A 19,482-nucleotide genomic window follows, 5' to 3' on the forward strand; every position below is an offset into this window, starting at 1 on the left:
TCCATCATATAAAGTGGGGGCTAAATCCATCGGACTCCAGGGCTTTAAAAAGGAAACCCCACTCCACCCTATCAAATGCATTCTCAGCATCCAGGGGCAGAGCTATGGCAGGGGTTTGGCAGGTCCTCATAGCCCATTTTATATACTTTTATTTGTTTGCTATCAGCGCCGTACCGGTGTTGGAAAAAGCCAACCTGATCAGGGTAAACCGGGTTGCTTATAAAGCGTTATAGTCTTTTTTGTTAAGACTTTAGACAATATCATTAGGTCACAGTTTAGTATTGAGAGGGGGTGGTAATTACCACATTGTGTAGGAGAAAAGATAGATCTCCTTATAAATTACTCCCTTAACAATACAATATTTTGAATTAATTTAATTATGTACAGTTATTTTTGGATATGCTATTTCCCATCATACCGTAGTTACATACAAACAGCATTGCTTTTGTTTCCATACATTCGTGTTGATTTGTAGATTCATATCTTAGCACAACTGAAATACTTACATAGCTTATATAAAATGTGTTGATATTTCCATGTCTGGATAAATACTTCAGTAACTTTTTGTTGTTGGTTTTAGCAGGGCAGCTGATTAGGACAGATCTCTCTGCCTGCTCTATCCTCGCTTCTTGTAATGTGTAAAAATATTTGTCTCCCTCCTTTAGTTCCAAAATCAAAAAAACAGACCGACACTTCCGTCTTTGACATGGAAATGTAGGCCTAATCCATCTAGGTAACTACACAGATGCCATGCTAGTATGGTGTTTTCGCGAGCTACTTGCCACAACTTTGTGGCCCCTATGTCTTTAATGTTGAGCATGATCAGCTAAACTACATACATTAACAAGTGGCAGGGAGCTTGAACTGGAGTAGTCTTGGGGCAACTGCCAGCTAGCTAGCTAACGTTACCTACAATGAATGGCTAGCTCATGTTACTTACAGGATGCGTCTCTATCGTTGGATGAAAAACATACCGATTTCATGTTTCTTTTTGAGTACATTGGTCTTCCTAGCAGCAGTACTAGTTCCGATCTTTCTTTGAAAGCATGAATCTAGTTATTGGAAGCGTTTTGAGAGGCTACCGCTTCCTCTCATACATAACCTACACGCCAAAGGAGGACACCATTGATGCCCTGAGAGTGGCATTAAAGCGCATAAGCGTGTTCCCCCTGTTCAGAGACGGCTCAAACAGAACAAAGAAGGCTCAGTCAACTGTAATATTAAAATTGGGTTTTTACTCATGTGCAATACCAAACTGATCAATTTAATTGTTTGTATTGAAATGACTTTGTTTGCTCTCTGTAATGCAACCACCTGCGTTTAGTTTCATTACACTTCTATCACTTAAGTAATTTCTCATATAACTGTTATTGAACTTCAACAACACGAGACATTGCGAAACACAGTATTGTTATTGACGCACATAGAGCGCAAGGATTGAAAAATCGGAGAAGGGTTAAATTGCGTTCCTGTATGTGGGAATTAATGCACAATCATGTTGGATGCCAGCAACGGATTAACCCCGCCGGGGCGCAAACGGTAGATAGCTAGCCATACACCAGTACGTTAGACAGTGTCCTTCGTCCCGCTTGTTGGGCACTGGTTTCCCCCAGTTCTGTTTTAACGACGGTAAAGGAAGCTTTTTAGTAGTCGGGAGCGGACACTGGGTGCTAGCTTAACCAGCTGGAGTATAATGAAAGACTGCCCACATGCAGCAGGAACGCCCCGAATTGCTGGCTGCAGTTTCACACTATTGGAATATACCGAACTATTCTATTGAATCTGATGAACGGCAAGTCTTTCTCTGAGCTTCTGAGCTGAATACGTTCGCCTATGGAAAACAAATATTACGGGGAAATTAAGGAACATGAAAAAGAAAAACGGAAGTACAAAGGAACCCTATGACTGTAACACACAGCATTCGCATAGTTTTTCATTAATACAGCACTACACCTGCACACGGAGACTGATATGGACTTCCTCTGTTGACAACTTCCTCACTGGTGAGGGTCGGTAGGCTTCAATGAGCAATAGAGTTGACTGCATACAGACGCAAGAATGGAGTGAGCGCAGTCAGACCTGACCCTAAGTTATTACAAAGACTCAGGTAATCATTTGATATTACGCTTTTATAAACTAATCCTGATTCGCCTTATTTGCTTGCAACCTTAGTTTTCCAAAACGTGTCAATTAATTTAGTTGCACTTCTTCTTCACTTGGTTACAATGAGAACACATCATGTGATTTAGGAGAAGTGGAAATTTAGCCCTGTTATGTTTTCATCACTTTATTAAGGCTTCTGAAGTCCCTAACATGAGGGTGCAATTTCACCAGAGGCTTCCCAGCTAATTGTGAAATTACCTTTATCTGCAAGGAAAATGGGTTCATCTATAGATTAGATTCCCCCCCCCCCCCCTTTGCTCTGCTTCCCCAACAAGCTGTACCAGGATCAGAATAACAAAGGATCTTTCCATCATGGAATCTCAACTTTCCATTTCAGAAACCATTTTGGAGCAGTGAATCAAACAAGATGGATTACAAATATGACAATGCTGGAATAGAACTCCTGCTGGCTCACATGAACATAGAGGACATCATCGACGTGGTGGAACATCTCTACCACACCAAGGAAGAGGAAAAAGAGGCTGGGGCGTCGTTTGCGGAGGGTCTCTCTCAGGAGGAGATGGACGAGAACGAGGAGACAGTGGATGATTCGTGGGGCGAAGTGATAGGAGGGTCCCAGGGGACACAGCAGGGGAACAGTGGTGGCAGGGTAAGGTACGGGACGGTGTCGGACTTGCTCTCTTTCGTCAACCAGATCTCTAACATGCAGCCAGAAGTATTGCAGCACCTGCCGGAGGAGATGGGTGTGTTACTGAACAAGGTGAGACTTCAGGACATTGGTTAGTCTTTTGAGCAGACTATGTTGATGGATTCTGCTCACAAAGGGACTCCTAGTGTTAGATATGACACTGCATGTGTGTGTCTCTGTCTGTGTTTGTCTGTTCATGGGTAGAGTTAAGAAGAGTATACTTCTTTGTACAGGGTTTTAACTGCCTTTACTGGGTCAGAAGCACCTCTCACACTGTATTTCACTACTTCTGTGCAGAAACACATGGGGATGAAGAAGGGTCACTATCGCATCGATTCAGATGTGTTACTGTTTCCATGGAAGTGGACCTATAAGACTCCTGGCTCCGGCGGCCATGTTCCAAAGGGCTCTTTTGGGAAAGTCCACTTGGCTCAGGATGCCATAACCAGGAAGAGAATGGCATGCAAACTGGTGAGTCAATGAGCCCCGTGCTGGAATGTCTGGCATGTTTGCAGAATACATTTCTCGAAGCAACCAGTTCGTTAGGACAAAAACCCATGTCAAAGCATCATGTCGCATGTCAAGTCAGTCAGGCCTTTGCACACAGACACTTTGAAACTTGCAACAACACTATGCAAGAAGATCATTGTTTTCACTGTGACACAAAAAAGCCAGCATTGCATATGGATGGAAACTGAAAGTATTTGGCTGCCTACCCCACAGGAAACTCAACAGAAACCCCCCACAGTAACAGCTCTGGTTTCAGACAATAACAAATGCAGTGGGAAAGAATCAAACGGCATTATAGAATATCACCATATCACCACATGTTTTCCCCGCTAAAGTTCTCATTTGATATCTATGTTTTCATTTTGAGCTTAATGATTAGGCCTGCAGTTATTCACCTGGGGTGAGGATAGCATTGATATTATGTCAGCCCACAAATAGTTACACATGATGAGAGTGGCTTCCTGGTCTGGTTATTCAATAGTCATTGGAAAGTTTACATACTAAAGACTTGGTGCCTTAATGGTTATATCCATGCTCCTAGATCCCCATGGAACACTTCAAACCAGCCGATGTGGAGATCCAGGCACGGTTCCGTCATGAGAACATTGCAGAGCTCTATGGTGCTCTCCTCTGGGACCAAAACATCCACCTGTTCATGGAAGCCGGCGAGGGAGGGTCGGTTCTGGAGAAATTGGACAGCTGTGGCCCCATGAGGGAGTTTGAGATAATCTGGGTCACCAAGCAAGTCCTCCGGGGCTTGGAGTACCTACACTCTCACAATGTCATCCACCACGACATCAAACGTGAGTAAGAGCCCAAAACAAATGTTGAAAAACACACATTAGTAGACAGAGACTAGCGTAAGAGTACGCGTAAGAGGGAGAAGAAGAGTAATAGGCATACAGCCTCTACTTTTACCAGGGTTTAAAAACCTAGGGTTTCTAAGAATTCTAGCCCCAAATACAGCAGAAATGGAACCCAGGTATGTCTACACATACACGCACGCTAGTGTGTTTGGGGCCTGTGACTGTCATCAGCCACTTTACATGTTTACACTTTACATCATCTACTAAGGGCTTTAGAGTAGACTGCAGCTTAAAGAAACGGCTTCATAGGAAACTCAGCCGCTGACACCTTAAGAAACCACGGCGCTCCCTCTATAATGTACTTCTCATTTCCTTTGAATGTATGTACAGTTCTCATCACATAGACTATTATAGAATAAGTATTGACCTTTGAAAGTAGATTGACTAATAACATAGCACTGTAGCTAGTTAGTCCACACTATATTTGCTTCTGGGTTCTGAGACTATACTGTATCTTGCAACAAGGTTCTTTAGCTATGTATGACATGGCTGAACTACGCAGCTTTTATGGTGAATCTCACTCTCCCTCCCTCCCCCTCGCTCTTCAGCCAGCAACATCGTCCTGATGTCAGACAAAGCGGTTCTGGTAGATTTTGGCCTGACGGTACAGATGACAGAGAAAGTATACACCCCTAGGGATCTACGAGGCACAGAGGTGAGTGATTCTGCTGCTCCCTTTTTTTCTCTTCAACACCCTCAGGCCTATGACATGACAACAAAATACACCCTCGGGTCTATGCCATGACCTAGAGGTTTGGGGTCAATTCGTTTTCAATTCAGTCAATCAACATTTTTTAAATTGGAATTTCAGGTTTCGGAATTGAAATGGAATTGACCCGAACCATGATGACCTATGACATGACAAACAACAAGAGCAATGAATTGGAAGAACCATCCTACTCCAGTTAATCCATGAGAAGTTAAATAAGTGTGTTTAACTAGAAGGAAAAAATGCTGTTTCTAGTTTTGGGATTGAGATCACGCAATGCCTCAGCACAGTCTGATAATGATTTATTCAGAAGACAAGTCAGTGCTCCTCTCACAGTGTCTCAGTCAAAAAAAGGTGCAATGAAATCACATCAAACATGAAGAGATTGTAACGGTTTTCTTCTTCCTCTGATGAGGAGTATGAGAGATCGGACCAATGCACAGCGTGGTAAGTGTCCATAATATATTTTACTGAAATATAATTGAACACAGAAAACAAGAGAAAATAAATGAAAACCGAAACAGCTCTGTATGGTGAAACACAGAAAATAACTACACACAAATCATAGTGGAAAAACAGGCTGCCTAAGTATGGTTCTCAATCAGAGACAATGATTGACAGCTGCCTCTGATTGGGAACCATACCAGGCCAAACGCACGGAAATACAAACATAGAACAAAACATAGAATGCCCACCCCATCTCATGCCCTGACCAACCTAAAATAGAGACATAAAAAAAGGAACTAAGGTCAGGACGTGAGAGAGATCTTGTACGGTGGACTATTGATTGCTGTGTGTAATGTATAGGCTACAGAGTTTTACATAGGCTACAAAAGGCTGCATAGGCTACAAAATGTACAGTGCTTAAGGTTGAATGCCTTTGAACAGTAGCATTTTCAGATTCAAATGTAGTTAGGAACAGGAGGAACAGGAGGATCAGGAAAGGGAGGGTCTTAAGAAAGATCATAGTGATTGCCTCATCTATATTTTCCCAATTCACTCCACTACCCTCTGTGGTAACCTATACCCTTGGTGACAGAGTGGGAAAGTCCCAGAGCAGAGAGCTAGACACCCCGCACAGCATTAATAACAGGGAGGGAAAGGGCTACCAAACAGACAGCTAGCCAAAGGAGTGGAGCTGCTGAGGCTGCTGGAAATTCCAGTTGACAGACCATATCTCAAGTACCATATTAGCTATACAGTACAGAGCCTAACATAAGCCCAGCTGCTCTTAGGGTTCTTGTATTATTACATAGTCATAGAGACACTGTGCATTATCAGAGAACTCTTCTCTTTGCTTTTTTCATGTTGTGATTGTTATTATTATCACTGGCTTCATGACGACATAACAAAAAATGACATTTGATAAAGAAAAATGTTGTGTACTTTCCAAACACTTATTTTCTTCTTCTACAATTGGGATTATGCCGTTGACCCTGTGAGTAACAGTTGTCTTGTGTTTTCTTCCCCAGATGTATATGAGCCCGGAGGTGGTTCTTTGTCGAGGACACAACACCAAGACAGATATCTACAGCCTGGGCACCACCATCATCCATATGCAGACTGGCAACCCACCCTGGGTCAGGAGATACCCACGCACCGCCTACCCATCCTACCTCTACATAGTAAGTACCACCCTACCTATCTCCCTCCCTACCCATCCTACCTCTACATAGTAAGTACCACCCTACCTATCTCCCTCCCTACCCATCCTACCTCTACATAGTAAGTACCACCCTACCTATCTCCCTCCCTACCCATCCTACCTCTACATAGTAAGTACCACCCTACCTATCTCCCTCCCTACCCATCCTACCTCTACATAGTAAGTACCACCCTACCTATCTCCCTCCCTACCCATCCTACCTCTACATAGTAAGTACCACCCTACCTATCTCCCTCCCTACCCATCCTACCTCTACATAGTAAGTACCACCCTACCTATCTCCCTCCCTACCCATCCTACCTCTACATAGTAAGCATATCCTGACAGTTCACAAATGACTTCTGTACACTTCCAATATATGCATAGAAATTGACAGAACACATATGGAGCTGTGTAGCTGAATCTGTTTTTGCATGGGACATAATCAGTGACAACTCCACCAAGTATTAACGAAAAGTGGATGGATGAAGTGTATAGACGAGTGAATGGTGAACTTACAGGCCTTCCTCTTGCTTCACTGACAGGGCCGAAGGAGGATAAACCCCTCGCCTGTTTGTGGCCAGTTATACCTTGAAACAGACAAATGCAGTTTGACTTACATTCACTGAAGATCAAACAAACTGTTTATGATAGAGGTAGGTCAGAGGCAAAGTGGACTATACCTAGTAGAATTTCATTAACACCTGTTTTGCTGCACCCACCCAAAAGTCACATTTTTCCATGACCCTGTACAGATTTCCACGGCATAGACCTAGATTCTTGCAACATTTTTTTTTCTTCTCAAATGTCACGAGAGGCAGGTCCCTTAACGTGACTTTGTCTTCATCCTAAATGGCACCCTATTCCCTATTATAGTGCACTACCTTTGACCAAAGCCTTATGGGCCCTGGTCAAAGTAGTGCACTATGTAGGGAATAAGTTGCCATTTGGGAGGCAGCCTCTGTCTATGACACGTTAGTAGTTTACTCCCTCGGTCTCAGTACAGTAGTTCCGTTTTTACTTTTAACAGTGTTTTTCCATGATCATGTTCCTGATTTGAATATGTCCTGTTTCTCTTTTTGAAGCGTTATTTATCTCTGCTTGAAGGAAGGACTTACTTCCTCATTCTCCACTGTCATAGGGATGCCCTTTCTTGTACACCAAACTTATTTTACAAGATATTACACTCAATAGATGGAGCCGTCAGATAGCATAGAGGTGCAGATTCAATGCAGGATAACTTTTAGTTTCACCCTACCAGAAACTGTATTTAACAAGATTGGAAGAAAGCATCGAGGAGTAGATTCGATCAGTTGTTTTTTCTTCAAATACTTTAGCTGTGCTTGATTGAACTTGCCTGGTGCAATAGTCCCAAAAGTGCAAACGCCCATCCATCTAAACTCACCTTACCTGGAGACCTCTGATCATATCTTCCTCTCTCCCCTCAGATCCACAAGCAGGCCCCTCCCCTGGAGGACATAGCGGAGGACTGCAGTGGTGTCATGCGGTCCTTCCTAGAGACAGCCCTGGAGAGGAACCCTGCCAAGCGCAGCTCTGCAGCCAAGCTCCTGAGGGACGAGGCCATCAACCCTCCCAGAGAGGAACAGCCACGCTGCTGGAGCCTGGACTCAGCCCTGGTGGAGGCCTCCCACCCTCTACTGAGGCAGCATAGCCAGCAGCCTGACACCACACAGGGTAGGGACTTCTATATTTTACTGTTCTCTATCATTGTTGTTCCCTAAAATAAACTGTTTTATATACTGTTCCTCACAGGGTTGGGACTTTTAGGGATATGCTAATAAACTGTACATATGATATGTTTTCAAGTGCATGTTTCTCTGATATTCAAATGACAGAGTACACACTCACAAATTTGCATATGAGGGCACCTATTAATACAACAACAATTCTCTTTCTCTTCACAGAATCCTCATTGTACTCTGAGCCTGAGGACTCTGCCCACCTGAGGAGAAAGGGATCCCTGTACATCGACTTGGGGGCAATGGCTGGATACTATAATCTAGTGAGAGGTCCCCCTGCCACAGAGTATGGCTAACCCTGAGCCTAACCTCTGAAGGAAATTTGTATTTCCTTCAGAGGTAAAGATATCAGAGATAACTGTTACCTTTCACCTAGCCTGGTACTGGTGAACTGTTAGGTCAGAGACTCTCAAGAAGTTGAGTTCGGGACTCATGAAGACTCAACGGAGAAGGTGTGACTGATGCTTTTGGAAAGAGATACCAGAAGGACAGAAAATTGGATAGAGACAGTAAATAGCCTGCACTTCAATGGCGCTGGACTCGTGTGATGAAATTGACCAATGTCTGAAGAGTGGTTTCTGTAGCTGCCTTAATTTGCCATCTCTCAACAATGCAGCGGTTCATTGGATGTAAGAGATGTGTTACTCAGTAACACTGTGTTTCACTGGCTAACAGTGGAATCAGTGACATCTTGTGGGATGTTCTGTAGATACATGATATACTGTATAAGCATCTTATACAAGTTTGTTTCTTAAAGAAATGCATCTGAATGGGTCTTGTGATTGAGACGTCATTCTATTATTTTGTGTCAATATGAAAACTATGATTTCTGACCTGAAACTTATTTGTGTTTGTTCCTAAGGAATATGAGAAGTGATTTTGCGAATTGCTATGCAAGTTACACCATGTACATGACTGATTAATTTGTTACTTTATTTGTGTGATCATTGTTCTTTACCTGTTGGGTATGCAGTTTTCTTTCATAGTGAATAAAAATATAAATGCCACTTGCAACAATTTCAAAGATTTTACTGAGTTTACAATAAGGAAATAAGTCAATTGAAATAAATTCATTCGACCCTAATCTATGATTTCACATGACTGGGAATACAGATATGCATCTGTTGGTCACAGATACCTTAAAAAAGGTAGGGGGCGTGGATCAGAAAACCAAGCCGTATCTGGTGTGAACCACCATTTTCCTCATAAAGCGCGGCACATCTCCTTCGCATAGAGTTGATCAGACTGTCGATTGTGGCCCTTGGAATGTTGTCCTACCCCTTCAATGGCTGTGCGAAGTTGCTGGATGTTGGTGGGAACTGGAATACGCTGCTGTACACGTCGATCCAAAGCATCCCAAACATGCTGAATGGGTGACATATCTGGTGAATATGCAGGCCATGGAAGGAGTTGGACATTTTCAGCAGAATTGTGTAGAGATCCTTGCGACATGGGGCCGTGCGTTATCATACTGAAACATGAGGTGATTGCTGCAGATGAATGGCACGACAATGAGACTCAGGATCTCGTCACGGTATCTCTGCATTCAAGTTGCCAACAATTCGTCCACACAACGCCGTACACGTGGTCTGCGGTTGTCAGGCCGGTTGGACGTACTGCCAAATTCTCTAAATTAGTGTTGGAGGCGGCTTATAATAGAAAAATTAACATCAAATTATTGGGCAACAGCTCTGGTGGACATTCCTACAGTCAGCATGCCAACTGCGTGCTCCCTCAAAACTTGAGACATCTGTGGAATTGTGTTGTGTCACAAAACTGCACATTTTAGAGTGGCCTTTTATTGTCCCCAGCACAAGGTGCACCTGTGTAATGATCATGCTGATTAATTAGCTTCTTGATATGACACACCTGTCCGATTGGATAGATTATCTTGGCAAAGGAGAAATGCTCGCTAACAGTAATGTAAACAAATTTGTGCACAAAATTTGAGAGAAATAAACTTATTGTGCCAATGAAAAATTACAGAATCTTTTATTTCAGCTCATGAAACCAATACCTTACATGCTGCGTTCAAGTATATCCAATGAGATGACCAGTGCTGTTTTGTACACACATTAATTTCAATATAGCATTTTGTTAATTTTCTTCAGACTTTGTCTCATACACTACTTATTTCTGTCATGTTAGTTGAATAAAATGTCATATCATTAACCTGAATTAAATGAAAAGCCAACACGTGTTTTAATCACATTTATATGAATTTATGACATAATGTATTCTTGACCATATGAAGAGCTAGATAAAACAGTTGGTGTATCTCTTTCTATGAGTGAGTATAGGGGGAGTGGGAGGAGGGGGGAAGTTTTCATGTGTACCTCTTTTTCTCTGTGATCATGTTTTGGATGAATAATAATCTGTCCAAAAATCATCACAGAGCAGTCAGTCAGCTCATACACACAAACTCACGTAGATACTGTACTAGTTCGTACTCTTGAAAACGTAAAAAAATTGCAAATTGCTATGATAAAGTTTGCATACTATTTCAATTACAACTCTGCCTTCAACCACTACATAGGAGGGCATCCATTCAGCATGTTCAAATGCTTCTGTTACATAACGACAGTATCTGTCTCTGTCATCATAGGTAGTTTTGTGTATGAACACTTCTTAGATAGCATCCGAGCTCCATTTGCTTCTGATCAGGAAGCATGTTGCTTCCATAGCGTAGTCTCATTGGTATCATAGTAACAGTGGGTGGGCAGGACTGGTAGGTTGGGGGTGGTTGACAACCAGGTATTCCTTGACCTCAGTTATTACTAACACTGATAACTATGTATGGCTGAGATCCAGAATATACATAGGGCCTGCAGCAGAATCATCAGAAGAGGAGGAGAGGAGAGGAGATGAGAGGGGTAGGCTCATTAATTGATTTACAAATAGATTTCAGGACCGAGGGTATTCAGAACTAGATATTCCCTGACCTCAGCTATGACTAACACTATGACATTTGATGACCAAATATGTCTGTAGGAATAGATGAGGATAACACTTAGCTGCATACCTGCTGTAGCATCATCAGTTTATTTACTAATAGATCTCAGGCAAGTCCCTTTGAATTTCACCCTCTCCCACATATAGGCACTACTTTTAACCATAGCATTATAGGCCCTGGTCAAAAGTAGTGCACTAAAGGATAGGTTGCCATTTGGGATGAAGCCACAGTGTGAGTGTGAAAAGGACGTGCATGCCTGGATCAGATAAAATAACAAATAGCTCACACCAAGCCCACATAGGGTTTCACTTGAGGTGGAATTAATGTTCTAGAGAGAGTAATACACATATATACAAAAGTATGTGGACCCCTTCAAATTAGTGGATTCGGCTATTTCAGCCACACCGTTGCTGATGGGTATAAAATTGAGCACACCGCCATGCAGTCTCTATAGACAAACATTGGCAGTGGAATGGCCCATACCGAAGAGCTCAGAGACGTTCAATGTGGCACCGTCATAGGATGCAACCTTTCCAACATGTCAGTTCATCACATTTCTGTCCAGCTTGAGCTTGTTTGTCCCAGATTCACCAAGAGTGGCAAACATTTGCAAACTTCTGCCAAACATTTTGTGACACAATATTTGGTGAAACATTATTTTTGTGATTAATAACAGGATAAATTACACATCTGACTAAAGAGTGATCTGTTCTTGCAATTTGTCATCTATGTGTCACGCCCTGACCTCTTTCACCTGTTCCTGTGATTGTCTCCACCCCCTCCAGGTGCCACTTATTTTCCCCAGTGTATTTATCCCTGTGTTTCCTGTCTCTCTGTGTTTCTTTGTCTTGTATGTTGAGTCAAGTCAACCAGTGTGTTTTGCCCCATACTCCTTTTGCTATTCTCCTTTTTCTAGTCCTCCTGGTTTTTGACCCTTGCCTGTTTCTGGGATCTGTAACTGCGAACTGGCCATGACAGACCCAGCAGACTTGGACCAACTCTCCCACGCTGTCTCCCTGCAGGGAGCCACCATTATGAGACATGAGGAGTTGGTCCAGGCCCTTTTTGGAAGGGCTCAGGTCCTTGACGGAATGCCACGACCATGAGTTAATGGCTATTATGGAGCCAATCAGGGAGTTATCTACCTGCCACCTCAGAAAAACCCCAATCACCCAGTAATTTTCCCCCTATCTGTGGTGAGTTTGTATAGCCTATCCTGGCTCCCCGAGAACCCCGCTTACCACCTCTGGAGCGATGTTCGGGGAATCCTGGTACCTGCCGGGGTTTTCTCTCAGTGATTGCTTATTTTTGCGTTACAGCCATCTTCGTTTCCTTCAGACAGATCGAAGATAGTGTATATTATTATGCTAATGTCGGGAAGGGCGCTCTCCTGGGCTATGGCAGTTTGGGAGCAACAATCTGCCATATGTGGTCATCTGGAGGAATTCATGGCAGAAGTGAGAAAGGTATTTGAGTCTTCGGTTTCTGTGAAAAAGGGCCAGTAAACTGCTTGACTTACGTCAAATCTCCCGTAGTGTGGCAGACTAAGTGGTTGATTTTCACACGTTGGCTGCCGAGAGTGCCTGGAATCCGGAGTCTCTTTTCTGCACGGATTATCTGAGGAGGTAAAGGATGCGGTACTGTAGCTGCTCGGGAATTGACGATAGATCTCCACTCCCTTGGCACCATTAAAATTGATAGATGCTTAAGGGAACGCAAGAGTGAGAGGTCTGGTCTCATGCACACTCGTCCACCCGCTATGGCGCGTTCACCTCCAAGGGAATCTGGAAGTTTCCGAAGGCAGCTCTGCTGAGAGGATTTGAAGCCACCCAAGCCCCCTCAAATCTACGACGGGTGAGTTGGATACTCCTGAGCCTATGCAGTTGGGAAAGAGAGGTTATCAGTTGCGGAATGCTCACGAAGCAGGAATAGTAACTGTTGTCTGTACTGTGGCGGGGCAGGACATTTTATAGCTACCTGCTCTATTAGGAAACCCTTGTCTCTAGTGGATACCAGTACTATTGTGAGTCATGCTGGGAGTTCCATAATTCCCATCACCCGCACACCTTTTTGCTCTTGTGCTGTGGGGAGATGTTATGAGAAATTCGTTATCAATGTTCATAAACTTCGATCAATCTACTCAGTCTGCAACCCAGAGTTTGTAAGATTCTGGTTGAATGAAACAGACAAGAGTCCCAGTTTACAATAGTCAAAATGTTTATTCACGAGTACTCTGAAATCCATTATACAAAGACATCCACCTTATATCTTGCTCCTTAGTTCCACACAAACAGTAGGTATCCTATGCACATACATGCACACAAACAGTAGGTGAGTTGTATCCTTCTCCAGAGTTCTCACCACTGTGTATCACTACCCAGCCGACGTTCTGCCCCTGAACAGGCAGTTAACCCACTGTTCCTAGGCTGTCATTGAAAATAAGAATTTGTTCTTAACTGACTTGCCTAGTAAAATAAAGGTAAAATTAAATCCAATCAACATTTTTATTGAGAGTTGACCACCAGAAGATGCTTGATTCCAATCCAGCCAATATCTGATTCCTAGCTTTGAACTCATCAGGCACTCCCCTTTGAACACTAATGCCTAATTCCTCCTGCAACTGTGAAAGGGGGAAGTCTGGATGTAATGGGGATACAGATAATGCAGTTCAGTGCAACTGTCATTGTCTGGCTTTGCTGCCTTCGTGAACAGCTTTACCATACAGGCCATTCCCCTGGGTGAATTAATTCCATCGAGTGAACACTGAGGTGTGGCGCAGGCATAACATTCTTCTTTAGCTACTGATCTAGCTGTATACTGAATCCATTCCAACCATAAATTGGAATCCCCAAACCCAGTCTCCACCTCAATCACTTCCAGGATCTTTCATCTGAACTATCTGCACCGGTCCTTGGCTCTGGATGACTACACTGGTAATATCTGTTTTGTCAGGGGAACTGCTTGGACTCTGACTGGCCGTAGATCTATCACCGACTCTAACCTCTTTTATCCGGAATGGTACCGTAGTGTCAACTAAAACATGGTCAAAACCAACATACCATAACCCGAGATCCTCTTTCTTTTTTAATGGTAATTCGTACCTTTATGCAATACTTCCCTTGCTCCGGATTAGTCAAAACCCCTCACCTTTACTATACTCCATCTGTTTCCATATTGGGTGTGTGGATTTACATAGCCTTCTCTCTGTGTGAGCTATGACCTGATTCCATGAATTACACGGGGACCTGCACAGATATCTTCCATAAAGGCCCATAGTTATAGACTGCCAAGGGGTCAGAGACCACATTTGGTCTATAGAACTCAACTGAGACATCCTTCCTTTGCTCTACTCTCACTTCTCTTTTTCTCCCAGATTAAGTGACCTTTTGTACTTTGGTATTACAAAATCCTCATCTTCTAAACTATGGGTCAAGTTACCACCTTCTGCCTTCTCGGGTGGGTCATGGTGTATTAGGAATATGGCTCCCACAATCAGACAGCTCAGACCGACCAGAACCCATGTAAAGCCCCACCCCTTCCCGGAGAACATATCATCAGCTAGAGGCCAACCCATACTTTCACTTCTATGAACGCACACAGGGAGGATAGGGCGGGTTAGGGAATATTCGTTAGAGAGCTAACCTCTGAACCTTATTGGTATTCGGTTCTTCTCCTAACTCTGATTGTTCTACAGTGTCAGTGTGTCTTACCCTCCCTCAATGTGTGATATGAACCCAGGTAGCTCTTTCAGCTATTCTCACTGCAAAGGCTGTCAATAGGAGCACTTGGTATGGCCCCTCCCACTGTGGCTGCTTCCAGTCCTTTTTCTTTAGTGATTGGACCCAGTCTCCTGGCCAAATCTTGTGTGTAACCTCCTGTAGTTCTCCTGTTGGGCATACAATCTTTGACATACAGGTTTGGTTAATGAACAACCTCATGTGTTCAGCCATACTATTCTCTACTTCTATATCTGCTTGTTCCAATCGTCCTAATTCTGGCATTCTGTGGGGTCTACCAAATACTTATAGTCATTAACACAATAGGTAAGCACTGTATCCAATTTTTTCCTGTACTCATGTGTTTTTCTAAGCTTGCTTTCTGTCTACTCTGGTGATTATTCTGTGCACAAATAACACATCTGGAACACTTTCTTTTAAAGTAATTTGTGATCCCGTATGCTACAAAGTGCTTTCTTATTATTTCCACCATCCCCACAGTTGATACATGGCTCTGCCCATGTATCAATATTGCTGCATATCTAAACAATGACTTAGGTAGTATGGGCAACTTATCCTTGTACCAAATCTCTTCTGAATCCCTCTATTCCTGTCTTAGGGTGTGCGACTCTTCTAATGCCCTTGCTACATCCCTCTGTGTCCATGCCCTATAGACTTCTATCGTGTCTGGTTATGTTCCGTCCCCAGCTATGAGGTTGGGTAAGGTTATGAGTGGGAATTGGGGTATCTTCTCATCGTCATCTAACTATTGTGTCACTTCAGTTCTCTCAATCCTGGCTTATGAGATTCTAACCTTCATAACGCTCCAGGTCTCCTGCTCCTCACTCCTAGTCTCTCCCTGTCATTCTCCTCAAATTCCTTCTGCTCTCTATCTTGCTCACTTCCTGCCCCCCCCCCCCCCCCTCCTACTTATACTCCCAAACCATCAAGGTCACCTTAGGGCCCAGCATAGGGCGGGGGAGCCCTTCTCCTTCTGCCTTTTCTATTATATCAATTTCACAGCCTTGTTGTATTACATTTCTTACACTGCATACTGCATTGACCACCTAAGGGAAAATACAACCTTGCAAGATTACTAAACATTGCTTAAGCCAAAATAGTGAGTTTAAAAATAACCTTATGACAGTTTGTTATAATCCCACCTTCGCCCCATTTTTAACCCATAATTCTCCGTGAGAGTATTGTATAAAATATACTACTACTGGTCAAAAGGTAAAACAAAGTTTCAAATAACATAATCAGATCAAAATCACTACTCTGAAACCCTCCAAGGAAATGATTGTACCCGTTTGGCCATGGGAGAGACTTAAGGAAGTCTACCCTTAGTCAAAGGTTATGCCCTTCTCATTGGTTCAAATTACAAATATGTCAAAACTATAAACTCCATCATAATTATGAATGACACAAATTACCTTAACATCAGTATTACAAATTACCTTAAATTCATTATCCAAATGGCCCTCCCCTGAGGCTAATCAGACCAAAGGAAAGCCATGATAGGGGTCAAAAGTCATACCAAAAGTCATACCACCCAGAACATTCCTTTATCAAAATAATTCACGTGTTTTAATTAACTCAGAAAATAAAACTTCTAGAATTCTGTGTGTGTGTACCCCTTTAAGATATCGTGGCTCTAGGAAAAGTGGAAATCTCATACCCAAAAACAAACATTTCCAGGCCTTTTCAATTTGGTAGGAATATGCCTTTCGCACTCGCTCCCTTCAAGATTATAGCCACAAAACATTCCAAAGAGAGACAATGAAGCACTCTGTCACGCCCTAACCTTAGAGCCATTTTATTTCTCTATTCGGTTACGTCAGGGTGTGATGTGGGCTGGGCATTCTGTTCTATTTTCTATGTTTTGTATTTCTTTGTTTTGGCTGGATATGGTTCTCAATCAGGGACAGCTGTCTATCATTGTCTCTGATTGGGAACCATACTTAGGCAGCCCTTTTCCCACCTCTCTGTGGGTAGTTGACTTGTGTTAGTGGCACTTAGCCCTCGTAAGCTTCACGGTTGTTTCTTGTTTCGTTGGTGTCATTCCAAATAAAAGGGAAATGTACGCTCACCATGCTGCACCTTGGTCCCCTTCCAACGACGGCCGTGATGACGGACGTTTTTCCCAGAAAAAAAACACAACCACTTGGTCAGCATTTCATTACACTACACCGATTCAGAAACCCAAACATTGACCACAAACAAAACCTAATGATAATTCCATTGTACTCCATCCAATCATTAGTTTTACATTTCCTCAATGGTTATATGTACTTAATTGAACATGCGCTACCCTTGGATACAATACTGTACTTCAAATCTATGAAATTCCCCTAATTAACATATTACTTGACTGCTTTACAACATTAAAACACAACAATAATCAGAAACTATCACGAATCGAAATAGTTTAAACTATTTAGACCTGAATTCCTTAAAGCCAAATATATAGCCCAGTGAGCACAATTAACTCATCTATTCTTACCAGTAGGTGAAAATATAACCCCTACTCAAACAACGTTCTGCTTAACTTACCTCTATAGATTAACTTTTTTTTCCAACTTCTTCTTCTCTTTCGGCTTCACACTTATGAAATGTCCAAGACTTAACAGTAAAATGTAATTCGCCAAATGTATAACCTAACTCAGTCAATCCATAAGAATAAAAAAAAAACATTTTGGTGGGCACAAACTACCTATCTGCATTAGATTTAGGTAACTGTCTCTTCTGTGATTCAGTTATTTAAATACGACTCCTATCCTCAATACGTTATTCCAGCAGACCATTTGGGCAACAGACAACGTATTACATCAAAATCGCCTGGCAAAACATATCAATAGTTGAATTACAATCAAACCCAGATTTTAGTCTTGGTGCATAGGCTGGGAAATGAACCCGGGTCCCCCGCGTGGTCAGCAAGAATTATACCACAAATCAGGTACGTACTACCGAGACAATTCCCAGAAAATAGCCCTAATTTCAAGGTCCAAGTGTTTCTCCGTAGATGATTCTCCTTACTCTCTCTCGTTGTCTCTGCCTCTATTTCTCTCTGCATGTCCCCTTATCTTTTTTCCTTTCCTCTCTTGACTTTTTTCACTCTCAATGAAGATCCTGGCTATGTACAAGACCCTATGTATAAGACGTTGGACACATCATAGGTGTCATAGATTATGATGTCACAGGGGTTAGAGGTCAGGGGTCACTGGGTCCACTGTGTTTGACTCTCCCCTTTAGAAGGGGCTGTCTTTAAAAGAGTACCAACTAGCAACACCAACCAAGAACAGCTTAAGATTCCTCTGTTGGCCAGTCATCAGCTGCACTTTGTTTAGTTTCCTGTCTGTCATTTGTTGCCATTGTAAAGGTAGTTCCTTATTGAATGCAATACAATCAGGATGTTGCAAGACCCAGTAACTGCATGTCTGTGTTTCACGCCGCAAAAGTTGTTTTAACTTCATGTTCATTTACTTGAAACATGGATATATTACACAAATACCATTTTCGGCACTACTTAAAGTAGGAGTCAAATGTAATGCCCTATATAAAATGTGTAAGCCCGATATTCCCCACACATTTGTTGCAGTATCACATTGTGTTTTCACTCAAACTGAAAAATCATCATAAAATTATGCAGACTCAATGACTTAGGGAAAATATTCTAAATAGAATGTGACGATTTCAAGTGGTTTTCTTTATACCGTCTTGATGATTAAAGGGACAATCTGGCATTTGAAAAACAAAGTGGTTAACCCGCCACTAGTTTTGGTAAACCACTCTCAAATTCATAAAAAGAGCTATGGACGCAAGGACTGATCCATGAGAAGAAAAAAAAGAGTTTTAACCAAGGTTAGAAGCAAAAAAGTGTTAGCTTACAATTGCAGTAGTAAAACAAGGTTATATTTAGAGTTATAAATGGGGTTCATTAGTCTTCTTTTTTTAGCCACCAGGTAGCAGCAAAGTACTATCTGAATTTACTCTACAATAGCACCTGCAGTGTAGCCGAGGCCTACATTTTCTGACAATCTATACCAGAGGAGGCTGGTGTGGGGAGGACAGCTTATAATAATGGCTGGAATGGACTCAAGGTTTGCTGTGTTTCAAACAATTCCATTGATTCTGTTCCAGTCATTACTATGAGCCTGTTTTCCCCATTTTAAAAAGTGCCACCAGCCACTATTGATCTGTACCTATTCCATTCAGGACAACTTCAAATCATGGGCTCTTATCAGGGGCGGACTGGGACAAGAATTCAGCCCTGGCATTTTATCCACACCACTTTCACGCCGCCAACTCAACTTTTTGTTTGCCTCCATGTTGTGCTGTCTATCTGTCTCAGCATCTTCTCCGCTGTCACTCTGTGCTTCTTCTTGTTTGGTCTGTCTGCTTAAGCTGTTATAAAAGCCAAGCAAACGACTTTGGCTATATTGCAAATGAGTGCTGTAATATGTCTTCCCCTGAATGAACACCTACCCTAACTGTTAACTACTATTACAGGG

The 19,482-nt window shown here is 42.5% G+C and overlaps 1 protein-coding gene and 1 long non-coding RNA gene across 2 annotated transcripts; one reads left to right on the plus strand and one right to left on the minus strand.

The window, feature by feature from the left end:
- The first annotated feature begins 1,690 nt into the window (after positions 1-1,690).
- LOC135517539 (mitogen-activated protein kinase kinase kinase 8-like) lies at positions 1,691-10,498 on the plus strand. The gene is made up of 8 exons (XM_064941937.1): positions 1,691-2,107; positions 2,501-2,884; positions 3,110-3,283; positions 3,864-4,125; positions 4,737-4,843; positions 6,370-6,522; positions 7,991-8,237; positions 8,468-10,498. Exons 2-8 carry the CDS (start codon positions 2,531-2,533, stop codon positions 8,596-8,598), a joined length of 1,428 nt encoding a protein of 475 aa, XP_064798009.1. The 5' UTR covers positions 1,691-2,107; positions 2,501-2,530; the 3' UTR covers positions 8,599-10,498.
- On the minus strand, positions 5,184-7,977 carry LOC135517540 (uncharacterized). The gene is made up of 3 exons (XR_010452044.1): positions 7,948-7,977; positions 7,062-7,132; positions 5,184-5,367 (listed from the first exon to the last, which is right to left on the minus strand). It is a non-coding gene; the product is annotated as an uncharacterized LOC135517540 (long non-coding RNA).
- Positions 10,499-19,482: the final 8,984 nt, after the last annotated feature.

This window comes from Oncorhynchus masou, chromosome 28, assembly GCF_036934945.1.
Source record: "Oncorhynchus masou masou isolate Uvic2021 chromosome 28, UVic_Omas_1.1, whole genome shotgun sequence".
Classification (NCBI taxonomy): Eukaryota; Metazoa; Chordata; class Actinopteri; order Salmoniformes; family Salmonidae; genus Oncorhynchus; species Oncorhynchus masou.

Coding starts and splice junctions, on each gene's coding strand:
- LOC135517539 (XM_064941937.1), top strand. CDS start 2,531: ATGGATTACAAATATGACAATGCTGGAATAGAACTCCTGCTGGCTCAC. Junction 2,885..3,109: donor TGGGTGTGTTACTGAACAAG/GTGAGACTTCAG, acceptor ACTTCTGTGCAG/AAACACATGGGGATGAAGAA. Junction 4,126..4,736: donor CATCCACCACGACATCAAAC/GTGAGTAAGAGC, acceptor CTCGCTCTTCAG/CCAGCAACATCGTCCTGATG.